Source organism: Microcaecilia unicolor, chromosome 11 (genome assembly GCF_901765095.1).
Source record: "Microcaecilia unicolor chromosome 11, aMicUni1.1, whole genome shotgun sequence".
Classification (NCBI taxonomy): Eukaryota; Metazoa; Chordata; class Amphibia; order Gymnophiona; family Siphonopidae; genus Microcaecilia; species Microcaecilia unicolor.
In genome coordinates this window covers 187,917,300-187,937,511 of record NC_044041.1, presented here as the reverse complement: position 1 = coordinate 187,937,511, position 20,212 = coordinate 187,917,300, and the positions used below count along the sequence as shown (strand labels likewise).

The following is a 20,212-nucleotide window of genomic DNA, read 5'->3' as shown; positions in this document are numbered from 1 at the left end:
AGAATATATTTTTTCACTCATAAGTACATAAGTATTGCCATACTGGGAAAGACCAAAGGTCCATCAAGCCCAGCATCCTGTTTCCAACAGTGGCCAATCCAGGTCACGAATACCTGGCAAGATCCCAAAATAGTACAAAACATTTTATTTTGCTTATCCCAGAAATAGTGGATTTTCCCCAAGTCCATTTAATAATGGTCTATGGACTTTTCCTTTAGGAAGCTATTCAAACCTATTTTAAACTCCGCTAAGCTAATCGCCTTTACCATATTCTCTGGCAACAAATTCCAGGTCTTTAATTACATGTTGAATGAAGAAATATTTTATCCGATTCCATTTAAATTTACTACATTGTAGTTTCATTGCATGCCCCCTAGTCCTAGCATAGTTGAGTTGTAGAACTCATTGCTGGAGGATGTGATAAAAGCAATTAGTGTAGCTGAGTTTAAACAAGTTCTTAGAGGAAAAGTCCATACACCAGTACTAAGAAAGTTTGGGGGGAGACCATTCTTGTCCCTGGGAGTTAGTAGCATGGAATCTTGCTACATTTTGGAATCCTGCCAGAAGGGCTGGCCTTAATGGTTGTGGGGCCCTGTGTGGACCAGTTTGGGGGGCAAGACATAGGGTGGGGGACCCTATGTCTTGCCCCCCCCCCCCCCCCACACACACACACCTGGGATACACTGTCTGCCTGCCTCATTATACTAGACCCTCCTTCTCTGTACATACCCAATTTTCATGAAATTGAGCATGCAAGGGGTAGCCCTCCCTCCCTCACATGCTGGTTTTTCGAGCATGCAAGAAAACTGAGCATGTGCGGGGCACAGCGTAGCGGCTCATGGAAGGTGCCACTGACTACCAGGTCATGGGTGGTGGAGTGTCGGGCCCCTTGGAGCCTGGGGCTCTGTGCAGCTGCCTCTGCCATTCCTGCTTAAGGCCAACCCTGCCAGGGACTTGTGATCTGGATTGGCTACCATTAGAAACAGTACACTGAGCTTGATGGACTTTTGGTCTGTCCCAGTATGGTGATTCTTATGTTCTTACTTCACCTCATTACTAGTTTGACTAAGGCTGTCCTATCTCTATTTACCAGAACAGAAAATCTTGTTTGAGAAAGTTACGTCAACATTTGGCCGTGCACCCAGAAGTTTTATGAACTATTGTTTTTTTATTGTTTTACCAAGGGTTTTGATGACGTGAACTTTACAAAGATGGGAACGTGCATGTAGAAACTGCAGAGAGTCAGCGTACTGAGGAAAATATCCATGGTTTGCAGAGCCATGAATGGGATGAAATGACGCTCACGGTTCTAGAAAAGAGAAACCAGAAAAAAAGCAATTTATATCCTCCAATGCATCTTCTTGCATCTTAACAAAGTCAACCAAGCTGAAAGAAATCCAGAGGTCTGTACGAACCAACTTCCTCAAAACTGATTGGAATGTAGCATTTTAAGACTTAGTTGCCCGAACACATTATACTGTTAACTTTCCAAATGTCCTAAAATTGTAAACATTGACTAGGCTTTAAATGAATGTCAAATTTCGATGCAAAATTTACAATCATTCTATAACTGACTAAGGAGAAAAAATTCCCTCCCTCCCCCCCCCCCCCCCCCCCCCCCAGTTTGTCTTTATATAGTGGGTTCTCAAGTCTGATTGCTTGAGGTTTGAGGCAGTGGCGCTCCTAGGGGGGGCAGTGGGTGCGGTCCGCCCTGGTGCACGCCGCTGGGGGGGTGCCACGCACCTGTCCGCTACGTCGTTCTGTGCTCCCTCTGCCCCGGAGCAGGTTACTTCCTGTTCCGGGGCAGAGGGAGCATGGAAACGAATGAAGTGGACAGGCGCGCGGCACCCCCCCCTCCAGTGGCGTGCACCCGGGGGGGGTCCTTCACCGGGGGGGGGGGTCGCGCTGCACCCGGGGGGCGGGGCGCCCCAGGTGTCAGCCCCCCTAGGAACGCCACTGGTTTGAGGTGGATGGTTTCCTCAGGAAGGCAGGAGATTTTGGCGGGAAATTTGAGGCGGGAATGTTCGTTTGTTAAAGTTTGAATTTTGGCAGGGTTCATTATTTGCTGTTAGCCACATTGAACTCGAGTTTGTTCGGGATAATGTGGGGTCTAAATGTCTAAATAAATTATGGAACCTACAGCATTAATTTCATTGGATAGAATCGCAGACTACATATACCAGACTGCTTTGGGATAGACGTTCAAAGCCAGAGCAGGCCAAAACGTCTTCCTCATGGAACTGGCAGCTCTGTAGGTACAGTACATATTTTCCCTTCCTAGGAGAGCAGCACATCCACACATACCTTCATCACGCCATACAGCAGGGTGGCACTGATCAGAAACAGCAAGATGATGAGCAGGAAGCCAGATGCAATGTCCGCTGCACAGAAAGCCAGAAAACTTCAATATTAGGGCCAAAATTGTCAGACCAATTCACGCAACAAAAATACAGTCATAGCTAGTCAAATGGCAGTCTTTAGAAATAAAGATCAATAAACAAGCTCCAGGCAGTGGTGTATCTAGGTTGGCCGCCCCCCAGGGCAGGTTGCTGCTAGACCCCCCCCCCCCCCCAAAGCACATCACACACCTTCCCCCCGAAGCGCATCATCCTCACCATCTAGGCTGCATGGAGCAGTCACATGGCTGTCAGCTCCACCGGTCCCCTGCCCTGGAACAGGAAGTAACATCAGAGGGGGCAGGGAACTAGCAGAGCGGACAGCCGCATGACTGCTCCATGTACCCCCTTGCTGCCTATACCCAGGGTGGACTGCCCCGCCCTTGGTACATTACTGGCTACGGTGTCACCTTTCCATCCAAAACCTCTACTATTCCATCAGCCTGGCCATGGGTGTGGAATGGGCGGGTCATGGCTGTTTCTAAAGTCTATGCGCATTGTTATAGAATACACCCAGTTCGCGCCTAATTTAGGTGTCAGCACTTACACCAAGTTTTACTTGGCGTAACCGCCCACAACTAAATTTAGTTGTGCAGATAGGCACTCGGAGTATTCTATAAAGTATGCCTACATTTAGGCATACTTTATAGAATGCACCTAAGTGTATTTTTTTTGGCGCTAATTTATTTAGGCGTGATTTATAGAATCTAGTCCTTAGCGGCTAACTGGCTATATCACGTTTTATAACTGGCTGTCCACAACATTTCACCACCTAACTTTGGTGGCCAAATCAGGCCATCCAAACAGCAGGCCTATCTTTTGCCGCTACAAACTTGACCAGCCAGCGCTGAATTTCAGCTTGTCTGGTTAAGTTTAAACCGGCCAAAAGTAAACCAGATATTCAATGCCAGTCACTGGAAATGGTCCAACATTGAATATCCAGCCTCACCAACGACCATGGGAGTTAGCTGGGCTTCTTCCCATGGTCCGAATATCGGACCCAAAGCGTTTTGCCTGGGCACGTCTCTAATGTAGCACTACAAACCCACATTCAAATGTATTGTTGCTCAGACGCAGTTTAGAATAGGGTGAATAAGCAATAAACAGGATGCTTCTTTTTCTTCTGTTTCTGCCGTCCACAGACTCACCGATTTTATAGTAGGAATTGCTGGTAATTTTGCAGTATCCCTTCCCATTGGCCACTTCCAAAGCGTGCTCGATCAAGAACAGCACACTCATTGCCTGAGGAAACAAATGAAAGAGTAGCAAATTTGAATGTGTATAAGATGCAATCTAATTATATTCTTTGGGGGGAGATGGTCATTTTTTATACTACATATATAAATATTGCATGCATGCTTCTTTCTGTGCACCTAATAGCAAATTTCTGACTGGAAATATGAACATACTTCCAATCTGCAAATTACCCCAGGAGATGAATCTACTTACATTTACACCTGCTTTGCTTTATACCATGCATGATTTTCTGGATTAATTTATGTGCATATATGTATATTTCCAAAGTATATACATAAATGCGAATCTCTTCCCAGCCCCAGGAACTCCTCTGCTCAGTTCATGTAAAGTTACATTACACAAAGTGTATGTGCCTCACTTTATATGCGTAGCAGGGAAGAAATGTTATAACTGTTTCTCTTTGTGCATAAAGCATTTATTTATATACAGAAATGGCATTTAAAATTGTCCTTTGATAATTACCTTATTTGGCAGCCTGAACCCCTAGAGGTAATACCATGAGACTACCACTAGAGGTCTGAGGCCACCATTTTATCTAAGGGGTCCTTTACTAAGGTGTGCTGAAAATGGCCTGCGGTAGTGTAGGTGCGTGTTTTGCCCTTGCGCAGAATTATTTTTCAACGCATCTGTAAAAAATGCCTTTGGGGGGCGAAAATGGACATGCGGCAAAATGAAAATTGGCGTGCATCCATTTTGGATCTGAGACGTTACCTCCAGCCATTGACTTAGCGGTAAGGTCTCACGTGTTAACCGGGCGGTAATGGTCAATGCATGTTGAAATGCCGATTAGCAAGCACGCCAGAAAATAAAAATATTTTCTGACGTGAGTATCGTACCCCATCAAAATTGAAATTAACATCCGGGGCACGCGGTAGCCGGGTAGTAACTGCAAATTGATGTATGTTGGATGCACATAGACGCTTACACGCTTAGTAAGGGAGCTGCCAAGGCAGGAGCAGCCCTACTTCCTTCCCCTCCCCCAAAAGACCTCCATTAGACGCCATACTAGAGCAGATCTTGCAAACGGGATTGAGGGGCTGGGCCATGGGAATTTTTTAAAATCATCTGTCAGGCTCTTTAAAGGACAGTGGGCTTAGGGGCTCACTATCTTTCTTTTGCTGTGGCCAGGAATGCACAATATTCCCACCTGCAGCAATGCAAAAATAAATTTACCATGGGATTCACTAATCTAAGGTAATGAATGTTAGTGAATCCTGAGGTACAATTTTGTGTGGTAAAATAACAGATGTCTCTGTTTTCAAGCAAGCTGACTAGTTAGAACAAGGCTCAATTCCATAAAATGTTCCCTCTTGCAGTGCTCCAGATTTCTCCTCCTGTTTTAAAAATATCCTGAACAATTATCAAATAAACTTTAGAGTATACTCTCCGGACAGGGTAGGTACAGACTTACATAAATTCCTTTTCCAGACGCTGTTCAATTTCACACAAGAGAATAAGGTGCATCTTACATTACAATGTACTAAATGGAGAGGCACAGAATGGCCCAGGGAAGACAGTGTAGACCAAAAGCCAGGGAAACTCCTACTTGTAGGTTCCATTCACATCTCTGCCTCTGACACTGAGGGGCCCCTTTACTAAGCTGCTGCGCAGGCACGTAATCATGCCCAACACACATCAATTTGGAGTTACCGCCCGGCTACCAAGAGGCCCGGGGCGGTAATTTCATTTTTTTACGTGTGTCCGCTGCGCGCACCGGAAAATAATTTTTATTTTCCTGCGCATGACAGAAACCAGGCAATAATTGTCATTCTATACACGTAGATGATTACCACACGGTTAGCACACAAGACCTTACCGCTAAATTGTACGTGCAGCGGAAACCGGGCAGTAATCCTCATTCTATGCACGTAGACAATTACCACATGGCTATTACTGCTAAGTCAATGGCTGGCGGTAAGGTCTCAGACCCCAAAGGGACGCGTGCTAATTTTTCTTTTGCCGCACAACCATTTTCAGCAAAAATATTTAAAAAGTCCTCTTTTACAGGCGTGCTGAAAAATGGATCTGGGCATGCCCGAAACACATGCCTAAACTAGCGCAGCCCATTTTTCAGCGCACCTTAGGAAAAGGACCCCTGAGTTACTTGAATGTGGGAGAGTGAGCATATTTTTACTGATTTTACTACAGATAGTAAGCAAAACTAATTACTAGTATTTTGCTCAGCTTTGATCTTCTTTTGCACATCCTAAAAGCAGCATGGAGCACGGAGAGAAATTTAAAGATTCCTGAATTTGTGCTGTTGAAAGAGTGTTTCCTATGAAACAGACTTTTATGAGAACAACAGGACAGCCTATGTTCAAACTATTAACTTCCTTTTACCTTCTATTGCGTTTAGGGCTCCTTTTACAAAGCCACGGCTAGTGAATCCTTTTCGGTACATGAGAGGAAGCCCATTCAATTCCTATATTTACAAAGCGTCAGTAAACCCAACGCAGTCTTACTGAACGCTAAGTTGGGACTACCACCGGCCTGTGACCACCAGCAGTAGCTCCGCCTTGAGCTTGCGCCATTTCCAGGGGAAAAAGAAAACCCGCTGGTAATCGGACATTGCCATGTGCTGCCCGGTTACTTCCGGCTTACCAGGTGGCGGTAAGGGCTCCCCGCCACATAGCCACGCGGTAAGAGTTCTCTTACCGCACGGCCATGTTTGTCTGGGGACCTTTTTACCCGCTGCAGTGAAAAGGGCCCTGGAGCGTGGGAAAAACAGTCCCCCACCGCTAGCACACAGCCCGTTTCCCCATAGCTTGGTAAGAGGACCCCCTTCTTCTACCTATACCTCCTTCCTTTTGCCATTTTTTTTAATTCTTAAAAGTGAGCGTCTTTTAATATTACGTTACATTAGAACTTATATTCCGCTAGTTCTAAGCAGGTTACAATAATAGCAGACCAGACATTATCTGGGAACTACATTAAATGGATGAATATATATCAGAACTACTCTCAGCTCAATTTAACATGATTTCAAAACAAATCTACAAAATAGTAAAGTTTTTAAACCATTTTCTGAAATCTAAATAAGAGAAACCCAAATAATTTCAACAAATTCTATTCTACGCTTAGCAGTTTGATATGAGAAAAGAGAGTCAACTGTTTTTAATCTTTTCTTACTCTTTACAGAAGAGAGACTAAATACATCGATAGTCTCAGAACGACAAATTTGGCCTGTTTCACCAATGAGAAGTGGTCATACATATACGCAGGTGCAAGAGCAAACAAAATTTTATAAAGAAAACAAAAAAAAATTATTAAACTGCAGTCTGGCATCGATAGAAACCCATATGAACAAAAGAACATAAGAATAGCCACATTGGGCCAGAATGATGATCCATCTAACCCAGCATCCTGCTTCCTTCCAGCAGTTGGCTAATCCAAATCACAACTACCTGGCAGAAACCCAATTAATAGCAACATTGCATGCTACCAATCCCGGGGCAAAAAGTGGCTTCCCCAATGTCCATCTCAATAACAGACTATGGACTTTTCCTCCAGGAACTTGTCCAAACAGTTTTTAAACCCAGATAGGCTAACTGCTGTTACCACATCCTCCAGCAACGAGTTCCAGTATTGTAACAATATACTGAATTTCTTACTCTGCTAATGTTAATTGATATTATAACATATTGTAAGCCACATTGAGCTTGCAAATGGGTGGGAAAATGTGGGATACAAGTACAGCAAAATAAATAAAGAAATATTCTTCCCCTAGCTCACACCTCAGCTGCCTGTGCTGTGCTCGTGTGTTATGCATCCACCTGTATAATGACTACGTGAGAGGTGCAGAATTCGGATCAGCACGATGATGTGTGCATGCATGCATAACTGTTCAAAAACCGGAACCGTTAACGTCTTCTCCGGTGTTACATAAAAAGAAAAAGGCCAGTGAGTTATTTAGAAAGAATTGTTTCCAAAACAGTACAAAAGCCACATGCATGCCAGCATCCTGTTTATCGGGAGGTTATCAGCACCTGCAAATCACTGCGTTTCAGCTCAGTAAACTGCATGCCTGAAGGACTGATATGACACTGTCTCTTCATTACTACTACTACTATTTAGCATTTCCATAGCGCTACAAAGCGTACGCAGCGCTGCACAAACATAGAAGAAAGACAGTCCCTGCTCAAAGAGCTATGTAATAAAAGTGAGCCAAGTATAGGACAATCAAGCCATTGTGACATCACTGATGAGGTTGGCTCTTATTGGTGGCCTGAGGCATTATGACATCACAATATTAGCTCTGGTTACAAGAGACTACTACTACTACTATTTAGCATTTCTATAGCGCTACAAGGCATACGCAGCACTGCACAAACATAGAAGAAAGACAGTCCCTGCTCAAAGAGCTTACAAGCTAATAGAGAAAAATAAAGCAAGCAAATCAATTAATGTGTAGAGGAAGGAGGAGAGGAGGGTAGGTGGGGCGAGTGGTTACAAGTCAAAAGCAATGTTAAAGAGGTGGGCTTTCAATCTAGATTTAAAGATGGTCAAGGATGGGGCAAGATGTAGGGGCTCAGGAAGTCTATTCCTGGTGTAGGGTGCAGATCCGAGAAAACTTTAAGAACACAGCAAATACAAATACCATTGCATCAAAGGGAGAAAGCAGGTCTTGATATGGAATAGGCAGGGCTGGCTCCACCATCAGACAAATTAGTTGGTTGCCTAGGGCTGGAGCTTCTGGGGAGGAGGTCTTCACTGTCAGACAACCATCAGCACATTCTTTTACTCACAGAGTGGGTGGGTAATTTTCAAATAGCCCGCGTATTCGAATGAATAGCCGTTTATCTGGCTATATGGCTTTTGAAAATTACCCTTACTCGTATATAGAAAACAAAGTTTAATATTTAAAAAGTGTGGGGCCTGATATTCAGCCTGCGGTAATCCGCGTTTTGCTGCCGGCCGCTGGTGTTATCCCGGAAAATTCAATGCCAGGTCACGTCCAGGCTCCAGCATTGAATTTCTGGGTTTACAGAGCGGGCGAAAACATAGCTGGGTAGCTGCAATATTCAGCGCTTAACCTGGCTAGGAGTTACCACATAAAGACAGGACTGACTTTTATGTGATCCTATGTATGTGGTTACCATGGCAGGTTAAGAGCTAAATACTTACAAGCCAAGTGCTCTCCAGAACACCCCCAAAGTAGCCAGCTTTCAGTTCAGAATAACTGCAAGATTAAGTGCTGCTGAGTATGACCAGTTAGTCCCAACAAGTGATTTAACCAGCGAGGAGCCACTTCTGGCCATTTAAATCGCTTTCAATATTGACCCCGTGATGTCCATCTAGTCATTTTTACAGGTTTGTTCAGAGATGGGTGATGTTGGGCTAATCATGATTATTGAGTTTGACTATGAAAATCTTAGGGGAATCCTAGGGGTATGAAAGATAATTGAAGGGGCCGGCTGAAAATTCACTTACTACTACTACTACTACTTATCATTTCTAAAGTGCTACTAGACGTACGCAGCGCTGTACACTTGAACATGAAGAGACAGTCCCTGCTCGACAGAGCTTACAATCTAATTAGGACAGACAAATAAGGGATAAGGACAAAGAGTAGCAAGATTCTAGAATCCCAAAGAATAGCAAAATTCCGGAATCCCAAAGTAGCAAAATTCTGTGCAGAATCCCAAAGAGTAGCAAGATTCCGGAATCCCAAACACTACTACTACTTATAATTTCTATAGCGCTACTAGACGTACACAGCGCTGTACACTTGAACACGAAGAGACAGTCCCTGCTCAACAGAGCTTACAATCTAATTAGGACAGACAAACAGGACAAACAAGAGATAAGGGAATATTAAAGTGAGGATGATAAAATAAGGGATCTGAACAAGTGAATAAGGGTTAGGAGTTAAAAGCAGCATCAAAAAGGTGGGCTTTTAGCTTAGATTTGGAGCTTGACCTACCAGCTCAGGAAGTCTATTCCAGGCAGCAAGATAAAAGGAACAAAGTCTGGAGTTAGCAGTGGAGGAGAAGGGTGCAGATAAGAGAGATTTACCCAGTGAACGGAGTTCCTGGGGAGGAATGTAGGGAGAGATGAGAGTGGAGAGGTACTGCAGAGTGAATGCACTTATAGGTCAATAAGAGGAATTTGAACTGTATGCGGAAACGGATAGGAAGCCAGTGAAGTGACTTGAGGAGAGGGCTAATATGAGCATAACGACACTGGCGGAATATTAGTCGTGCAGCAGAATTTTGAACAGATTGGTGGCTAAGTGGGAGACCTGTGAGAAGCAAGTTGCAATAGTCTAAGCGAGAGGTGATAAGAGCGTGGATGAGGGTTCTGGTAGTGTGCTCAGAAAGGAAAGGGTGAATTTTGCTGATATTATAGAGAAAGAAACAACAGGTTTTAGCAGTCTGCTGAATGTGCAGAAGAGATGGAGGAGTCGAAGATGACCCCAAGGTAAGGAGCTGATGAGACAGGAAGGATGAGAGTGTTATCCACAGAAATAGAGAATGGGGGAGGAGGAGAGGTTGGTTTAGGGGGAAAGATAAAAAGCTCATCCAGGCAGCAATGTCAGACAGGCAGGCTGATACTTTGGACTGGATTCCTGCTGAGATTTCTGGTGTGGAGAGGTAGATCTGGTAGTCATCAGCGTAAAAATGATACTGAAAAGCAAGGGATGAGATCAGAGTACCAAGGGAACAAGTATAGATGGAGAAAAGAAAAGGTCCCAGGACAGATCCCTGAGGTACACCAACTGACAGTGGGATAATACCTTTGCACCTGCCCTGGGAATAGGATAAGGATGTTTTAAAATGAAAGGGTCGAAATGACATCCGAAACAATGTTCTATTTCATTTCAGTTGTTTTAACTCACATTAGATCATTCTAGCTCACTAAAATTACAGAAAGGAAATGAAGTGAAAACTAAAACGAGGAAAAGTCCAGAAACGATTAGAAAACGAAACCAAAACAAACACCCCTAGAACAGGACCTGAGTTCAAATCCTGCTGCTTTCACCATCCTTGGGGCTTCTTTATTAAACCCCGTTCTCCCCAGGATTCTATATATCACACCGAGATTTCTGCACGGAAATTGAAGCGTATTCCATAACAATGCGCATAACTTAATTAGGTAACAAGCTAATCAGTGCTGATAATTGGATATTAACAAGCAATTATCAGCAGTAACTGGCATGAATTAGAATTTGCACGCATTACTTGCTAAGCGTATTCTGTAACATGGTGTGTGTAAATTCTAAGTCGCACAGTTGAAAAGTGGGCAAGGTTATGGGCATGAAATGGGGGGGGGGGGGGAGTCGTGGGTGTTTCTAAATCTAGGTGTGTTGCTAGAGCATACACCGGCTCCACGCCTAACTTAGAAGTCGGGATTTACAACAGGTTTTACTTGATGTAATTGACCACAACTACATGGAGGGGCCCTTTTACAGAATGGCGGTAAACCCAATGTGGGCTTACCGCTCGCTCCTTCGGGACTACCATCAGCCCAACCAGGGGTGTAGCCAGACTTCGGCGGGAGGGGTATCCAAAGCCCAAGGTGAGGGAGCACATTTTAGCCCCCCCCCCCCCCCCCCCCGGAATCCCAAGGAGTAGCAAGATTCTGTGAAGAACCCCAAAGAGCAACAAGATTCCGGAATCCCAAAGAGTAGCAAGATTCCAGAATCCCAGGCATACTACTACTACTACTTATCATTTTTATAGCACTACTAGACGTACGCAGCGCTGTACACTTGAACATGAACAGACAGTCCCTGCTCGACAGAGCTTACAATCTAATTAGGACAGACAAACAGGACAAACAAAATATAAGGGAATATTAAAGTGAGGATGATAAAATAAGGGTTCTGAACAAGTGAATAAGGGTTAGGAGTTAAAAGCAGCATCAAAAAGGTGGCCTTTTAGCTTAGATTTGAAGACGGCCAGAGATGGAGCTTGACGTACCAGCTCAGGAAGTCTATTCCAGGCATATGGTGCAGCAAGATAAAAGGAACGGAGTCTGGAGTTAGCAGTGGAGGAGAAGAGAGCAGATAAGAGAGATTTACCCAGTGAACGGAGTTCCCGGGGAGGAATGTAGGGAGAGATGAGAGTGGAGAGGTACTGAGGAGCTGCAGAGTGAATGCACTTATAGGTCAATAAGAGGAGTTTGAACTGTATGCGGAAACAGATAGGAAGCCAGTGAAGTGACTTGAGGAGAGGGCTAATATGAACATAACGACACTGGCGGAATATTAGTCGTGAAGCAGAATTTTGAACAGATTGAAGAAGAGAGAGGGACAGAGACTGATCAATATTCAAAGTGATTTAACTGGCCAGAAATGGCCGCCAACTGGTTAAATCCCTTGTTCAAGGCTATCTGCTAATTTACAGTGGTACTTAACCTGTTATCGCTCCTGAAAATTAGTGCTTAGCACCTACGTGAAAACCAGCTATTTTGGAGACGTTCCATAGGCGGAGTCAGTACTTGTCCGGTTAAGTGCTGATATTATGCACTTAATTGGCCAATAACCACATCAATGGTACCACATAAAAAGCGGCCCAATCTTTATGCATCAAACCATGGCCACCCTGGTGTGCTGGAGCGGGCTCTCACGGGCTTGCAAGAGCCGTTTGTTGCGTTTTTAAGAATTTTGGGAGCCGGTTGTTAAAGTAGCCCCCCTCCCTCCATGACTAATTTAACGACTGTTTCCCAAAATGTGAGCTCAGGCCCTGCTCCTTGTTTCCAGCTCGGAGCAGCACACTGGGACTTCTTTCGCATGCGTGAGAAGTCCCAGCTTGCTGCTCAGGGCCAGAAGCAAGCAGCGAAGAGTGTCGGAAGTTCATTTATTGGTTGGTGGGGCTCGGCATCCCTGCCAGCAAAGGTATACCTAGCGTGCCTGCACGAGGGCGGGGGGGTAGAGAGAGACATGTGTTGCCCCTCCAGTCCACCTCTGCCCCCCCCCCCCCCCCCAACAAATTGCGGAGCTGGCTATGCCCGGAGAGGAAGCCTGTTGTTAAAAATGTTCCAGCACACCATCGCATGGCCAGTTACATTCTGAATATCAGCTTAACCAGCTATTTTGTTAGCCGACACTGTGTAAATCAGATTTTCAATGCCAAAGCCCAGACACAACCCAGCATTGACTATCCAGGAATAATGCGAGCCATGGTCAGCAAAATGCTCACTGTTGCCAGCAGAATATTTATGCCGGAAAGTATAAAGCTGTCTGTAACATGTAAACTGTTTTGGTTGTATCACAGCTGGACCTTCAGGACTGAGATAAATAGAGTCCTTTAATTGTGAAAAAAGACCCAACACGGTCTGTGTTTCAGCGTAAAAATGCCCCTTCCTCAGGGGTCCAGATTGTTCTTATAGATACAATGATACACGATTGGAAAAACCATCCAGTTAGGTTATATTGCCCAAGGCGAAATAATTATCCACGCTATCATGCAGAACGCCATCAGTAAAAAACCGTCAACATGTTGGGTCATTTTTCAGAATTAAAGGACTATATTTATCTCAATCCTGAAGGTCCAGCTGTTCCTTTTTTTGCTATTGTTTGTGTTTGAATGCTGTTTTTACCCTCTCTTTTGTTATCTTTTAACTTGGTTTGTATCACATGAAGCCGGTATATCAAGAATCTAATAAACATAAACATTTTAGATACTTGATAGGCAGACTAGAAATACTCTACAATTTGACAAAACTAGCACTCGGGGCCCCACAGAGAAGCAGCTAATCCCCAAACTACGGTTCCCAGAAGCGCTTGCAAGCAGGAGAGAGGAGGGTAGCCCCAAAAGGGTGGAACGGATTTCCAACCCCAGCAGGGGGAGCAGTGGCTTAGTGCTAAGGGAGCCAGTTACTCCCTTCCCCACTAGAGGGAGAAGGGGAGGTGAAGCTCATATAATTCCCTCCAGCTGTGAGAGGGAGAGAGATTTCTGGGTGGCTCCCAGCCCCCAGGAAGAGGAGGAAACTGATTGAGAGAGAAGCTGCCACGGAGTAGGTGGAGGACGGAAAGGGCCTGCCACTGGAGCTTCCCTGGGGGGGAAGAGTAAGCTGCCATGAAGTGGCAGAATGTAAATGTAGCCCTATCCAGCAGGGGTGTGGTGCTGTGAGGTAGGAGGCAAGCTGCCAGCCCTGTTTGGTACAGGGTCCTCCGGGGTGCTGTGAAGAGGACAGGGGCATTAAGTAGTGGTTTCCTTTGAAGAGACTGTTTGTGAAAGGGTTGAATTATTGGGATGTATAGCAGTGGCGTAGCCAAGGGTGGGCCTGGGTGGGCCCGGGCCCACCCACTTTGGGCTTAGGCCCACCTAGTAGCAGCACACCTATGATGTGGCTGGCAGGGATCCCCAAGCCCCACCAGCCAAAAACTCCCAACAACTGTCCCTCCTGCATACCTTGTAAATAGCAGATCTTCGCCTGCAGCGAGCAGCAACTGATACATAGTATTCACACCGGCCCCGCAGCCTTCCCTCTGATGTATTCCCGCCTATGCGGAAACAGGAAGTTACATCAAAGGGAAGACTGTGGGGCCAACATGAGCAGTGTGTATTAGTTGTTGCTCGCTGCCGGTGAAAATCTGCTATTTAAAAGGTATTCAGGTTAGGGGGGTGTTTAAAAGATCATATGACATGCAGGCAAGAGAGGGAGAGACCAAATCACTTGTGGGACAGGGCGGAGTTCTGCCCACCCATCTTGGGCCCAGGCCCATCCAAAATTGGGTGTCTGACTACGCCCCTGATGTATAGAAGAGCAGGCTGAACTTTGACTGAGCCCTTCTGAGGGAGAGGGGAAGGTAGTGCAAAGGAAGTGGGCCTGAACTGTTAAGGAACTGAACGTTGGCTAGAGTTTGGAACCCAGCCTGAACCCTGTTTGTGAACTGCATTGCAATTTTGAGAGTGGAACTGAATTAAGAATAAAGCACTTTGGTCTTAAGTCTATATGGCCGTCTGGTGGAAACCTGTGAGCCTAACAGGGCTGCCGGCCCCAACCCAGAGTGAAGGAAGCGGACCCCTTTACAACAAAAATAAATACATAGTCCAAAGAACCTGTTATGAAAAGTCGTGCACCAACCCACTCCCTTAAACTTCGAATATTGACATCTTCAGACAAACGGTCACCTGAAGGTGGAGCCAATGATCTTTTAAATGTCACTACATGATTTCAGTTATGAAAACTCACTTTTTAAAAAATGCAGATCCGAGAACATTTGCAGATTGTTTACCGAAACCCTGAATATCATTGTATAAATAATATAATTATTTATAGAAAACCCACTACCAAGTGAAATGTTGAGAAAGAAATGCTGAGAGACCGTACATCGGAAAACCATGTGGTTTTTGCACTCGGGTCTGCAGCCTGATCGCAAGATGGAAAGAGGAAGAGAGAGAGAGGGGGTGGAGCTTCGATTCTGATGGGAGAGGGGCAAGGGGTGCTTATCGAAGCACAGCAAGAACGAACTAGAAGCAATGAACATTTGTTTATATTGCGTGAGAGGCTCTTGCCCTTCATTATTCTCTTTGTATGTGTCTAAATATAGCTAAAGAAAACTAAGTATGAGCAGCAGGACAAGGTTTATGACTTTAAAAAAAATTATATTGCTTTCCCACCATCATCAACATTTGAATCTGTTTGAGTTCAGCTCATTTTGGGAAATCAGGCTTCATGCATTTTGCAAAAACTGACGATGTTATATTTCTACTGGTTTTCTCCTGTTGGACTCCTGACACTACGTAAGTATTGCCGCACTGGGACAGACCAAAGGTCCATCAAGCCCAGCATCCTGTTTCCAACAGTGGCCAATCCAGGTCACAAATACCTGGCAGAATTTCAAAGTGTAGCAACATTCCATGTAGAACCCCAAAGAGTAGCAAGATTCTACAATTCTAAAGAATAACAAGATTCCATGCAGAATTTCAAAGTGTAGCAACATTGAACCCCAAAGAGTAGCAAGATTCCATTTAGAACCCAAGTACATAAGTATTGCCACACTGGGACAGACCAAAAGGTCCATCAAGCCCAGCATCCTGTTTCCAACAGTGGCCAATCCAGGACACAAGTACCTGGCAAGATCCCGAAAAAGTTCAATTCATTTTTATGCTGCTTATCCCAGAAATAGCAGTGGATTTCCCTGTGTCAATTTAATAATGGTCTATATGGACTTTTCCTTTAGGAAGCCATCCAGACCTTTTTTAAACCCCACTAAGCTAATCGCCTTTACCACATTCTCTGGCAACGAATTCCATTATTGTTCCATATAAAACTGTTTTCAGATCTGAAGAATCTGCATCAGAGGGGATCAGGACATGACAATGTTTGAGTGTGGACCTGTGAATAGAGGTCCTGCGCAGACAGCGCAGTACTCAGCCCTCTTTAAGCTTTGAGCCCAAGGGGCAGTACAGCAGCAGTGATGACAGTAGTAGGAAGCCAAGAAGGAGGAAGGGAAGAAAGGGAGATGTTGGATATAGGGTTGGGGTATAAAAAGAAAAAACAGATAGTAACATAGTAGATGACAGCAGAAAAAGACCTGCATGGTCCATCCAGTCTGCCCAACAAGATAAACTCATATGTGCTACTTTTTGTGTATACCTTACCTTGATTTGTACCTGTCCTTTTCAGGGCACAGACCGTGTAAGTCTGCCCAGCACTATCTCCGCCTCCCAACCACCAGCCCCATTTCCCACCACCGGTTCTGGCACAGAGATGCTGGCCACCTGGGCGGGGGGAGGGGACAGGGAGATAAGGGAAGATGCTGGCCACCTGGAGGTTGCAGGGAGGGGAAATGGAGATGTTTGACACCTGGGGGTGATTACAAGAGGAATGAGAGATACTGGACTACAAGGGCTTATGGAGAAGTAGAATATAGGCAAGGGAAGAGAAGGAAGATGCTGGAAGATGGAGAGCAGTAGGGCCTTGAGCCACCGGGGGAGGGGGCTGCACAGTTGAAGGTTTACTTAGTTCATCAAATTCCCATGGGCCGTCCTTGTCTGTCAGCAGTGCCTTTGCAGCATCTCCAGCCCCAGCAGAGCAAAAGGCTCTTTCAAGTCTGGACATCGACAATTTCCCTAGTATTTTGCAAAAGGCTGGCTGAACAAGGAGCCTTTTGTAAAATATATATAAGGGCACCGGGAAATACACATATAAAATGCAGCACACACAGTGGGACCAGCTATTTTTAAAATAAACACGTTCAAAAGAAGAAGTAACTGTGTTCAGGGTTTTGAACCAGTGTCAGCACTTATGTGCCAGATTTTACAAGACCAGCCAATGAAGAAGCGGAGCAAAAAACATAACGCTTGTAAATTTTCAGGTGGTTTTATCCACCACAGAGGTCATCACAATGGCCCCTTTGTGCAAATCTCAAGCCCGAACAAGCAGGTAGCTAAGACTTGTGCATGCTTCAGAGCAGGTCGTTTAAAGTAAGAATGTATTGTCACTGAAAAATTGGAAACACTTGCATACATTTCCATCCCACCCAAACACAACCACAATACACCCTCTTGTGTGCTGCGGATCTATATGTATCAATAGCGGCTTCCTAAAATAGCTATTTATTTACTTATTTTGCAACATTTGTATCCCGCATTTTCCCACTTATTAGCAGGCTCAATGTGGCTTACTAAATACCGTAACGGTGAACGCCAAGTACGATAGGTATTAAACAATACAATTAGAAAAAGGGTCAGGTAAGGTAGGGGTAAATGGTTACAATAAGGGACAAGGAAATAAGAAATAAAATGTCCATTGCAATGCATGTAAAGATGCATTGTAGAGCTGAGGCTTTTAAGTAGAATCAATAGGGTCATGTAGAATCATTTAGGCATGTTGGTCCATTAAATCAAAAAGCCTCCAAAAATGACCTCCTATAGCTGACTATCCAGCTTATAATTGAAAAGAAAAACGCCTATATTGCGACCCAAATCGGGAGATAGACGTTTATCTCACAAAAACGAATAAAGCGGTATAATCGAAAGCCGAATTTGGACGTTTTCAACTGCACTCCGTCGCGGATGCGGACAAAGTTGATGGGGGCGTGTCGAAGGCGTGGTGAAGGCGGAACTGAGGCATGGTTATCGGGCGATCAGAGATGGGCGCCTTTCGCCGATAATGGAAAAAAAATATGCGTTTTTAGCGAGAATTTAGGGCACTTTTCCTGGACCCTGTTTTTCCACGAATAAGGCCCCAAAAAGTGCCCTAAATGACCAGATGACCACTGGAGGGAATCGGGGATGACCTCCCCTGGCTCCCCCAGTGGTCACAAACCCCCTCCCACCACAAAATATGCCGTTTCACAACTTTTTATTTTCACCCTCAAATGTCATACCCACCTCCCTGGCAGCAGTATGCAGGTCACTGGAGCAGTTATTAGGGGGTGCAGTGGACTTCAGGCAGGTGGACCCAGGCCCATCCCCCCCCCCCACCTGTTACACTTGTGCTGGTAAATGGGAGCCCTCCAAACCGCCCCCCAAACCCACTGTACCCACATGTAGGTGCCCCCCTTCATCCCTTAGGGCTATAGTAATGGTGTAGACTTGTGGGCGGTGGGTTTTGAGGGGGATTTGGGGGGCTCAACACCCAAGGGAAGGGTGCTATGCACCTGGGAGCTTTTACCTTTTTTTTTTTAAAGTGCCCCCTAGGGTGGCCGGTTGGTGTCCTGGCATGTGAGGGGGACCAGTGCACTACGACTCCTGGCCCCTCCCACAAACAAATGCCTTGGATTTATTCGTTTTTGAGCTGGGCGCTTTCATTTTCCATTATCACTGAAAAACAAAAACGCCCAGCTCACAAATTGTCGAATAAAACATGGACGTTTATTTTTTTTGAAAATACGGTTCGGTCCGCCCCTTCACGGACCCGTTCTCGGAGATAAACGCCCATGGAGATAGACGTTTTTGTTCAATTATGCCCCTCTGTGTCTATGTTTCACAAAGTGTTTTGTCTCAAGTCTCCTCACCCAATAGACAACCGAGTCAGAACTGTAGCTTAGCTCCAGGATGCTTTGGCTATTGGTGCACGAGGTATAAGACTCTGATCCTGGAACCTGTTGAACTTATCTTCAGTCCCAAGAGGCAATGGCTGGAACAAGTGCAACTAAGTGTGCTGTCATGTGCGATTGACCTCAAGACTGACTGCTATTGTCATAAGGCAATTTGCATAACTAGCGTCAGAAGCCCCTGGAGATTCATATGCAGATATTTTTGAAGAAATGTGTGAGCTCTGCCACACCTGTTCAGACTTTGATGAGCGTAGCCTTTAGCTGAAGTCTGTCACTTGTTCCCTTTTCACTCTGAAAAGTCCCAGAATGTGCTTAGTACATAAGTACATACGTTTTGCCATACTGGGACAGACCTATAGGTCCATCATACCCAGCATCCTGTTTCCAACTGCGGCCCATCCAGGTCACAAATACCTGGTAAGTTCCCAAAGAGTACAAAACATTTTATACTGCTTATCCCAGAAATAGTGGATTTTCCCCCAAGTCCATTTAATAATGGTCTATGGACTTTTCCTTTAGGAAGCCATTCAAACCTTTTTTAAAACTCCGCTAAGCTAACCGCCTTTACCACATTCTCTGGCAATGAATTCCAGAGTTTAATTACACGCCCTTGGAGAGAACTGCCACATCATAAATCCACTTAACTGACAAGAAATGGTATTGGGCATGGAAGCTGATGATGTGACATTTACAGGGTCAATTCTATAATTAGGCACCTGTGGTTAGGCGTCCCTTTGCACGCAAACACACGTCAAAAAGTAGCACTTACCACTATTCTATAAGTGTGTATAAGTGCTTTAACACACAAATGCAAGAGAGGTGTCCTTGTGGGCAAGGCATGGGAGGGGCACGGGAGGGTCTCCCAATTATGCTCATAGGGCCCTGTTTACAGAGGCGTGCTAACGTTTTTTAGCATGTGCTAAAAATTAGCGTACGCTAACCGTGTGGATGCCCATAATGTTCCTGTGGGTGTCAACACGGTTAGTACACGCTAAAAATTAGCGCTCGCTAACCATGTAGACGCCCATAAGAATATTCCCCCGGATTCTATATAGCACGCCTAGAGATCTGCACCAATATCAGCGCAGAGTCTATAACAACATGCGCAAGCTAATGAGCACTAACAGCACTTAATAATTAGCACTAATTGGCACTAATTAAAATTTAGGCGCACAACTCACTAAGCACATTCTGTAATAAACTGCGCCAAACTTGTAATGCATGCAGGCAAAAAGGGGAGCAGTTATGGGTGGGGATGTGGGCATTTCGTGTGTGTTCCAGAATTCACATACGTAGTTATAGAATATGGCCCAGTGCGTGAAAATCTACTCACTGGGATTTATGCCACATTTTTCTCGCTGTAAATGGATGCACATAGATTTAGATCCTGAGATATCAACCAAGCTTAGGGGTCCTTTTCCTAAGGTGCGCTGAAAAATGGCCTGCGGTAGTGTAGGCGCATGTTTTGGGAATGCGCAGATCCATTTTTCAGCACGCCTGCAAAAAAATGCCTTTTTAAAAATTTTTTGCCCAAAATGGATGTGTGGCAAAATCAAGATTGGCGCACGTGCATTTTGAGTCGGAGACCTTACCGCCAGCCATT

General features: G+C 45.0%; 1 protein-coding gene across 1 annotated transcript in view; it reads right to left on the bottom strand.

Annotated features, from left to right (window-relative positions):
• Positions 1-20,212, bottom strand: part of LAPTM5 (lysosomal protein transmembrane 5) — a 62,924-nt gene that overhangs the window by 19,886 nt on the left and 22,826 nt on the right. Inside the window, exons 2-4 of the mRNA XM_030219340.1 lie at positions 3,545-3,638; positions 2,305-2,381; positions 1,181-1,309 (exon numbers count right to left, since the gene is read on the bottom strand). Coding sequence (XP_030075200.1) covers positions 1,181-1,309; positions 2,305-2,381; positions 3,545-3,638 — 300 coding nt within the window. The remainder of the gene's footprint in view (positions 1-1,180; positions 1,310-2,304; positions 2,382-3,544; positions 3,639-20,212) is intronic.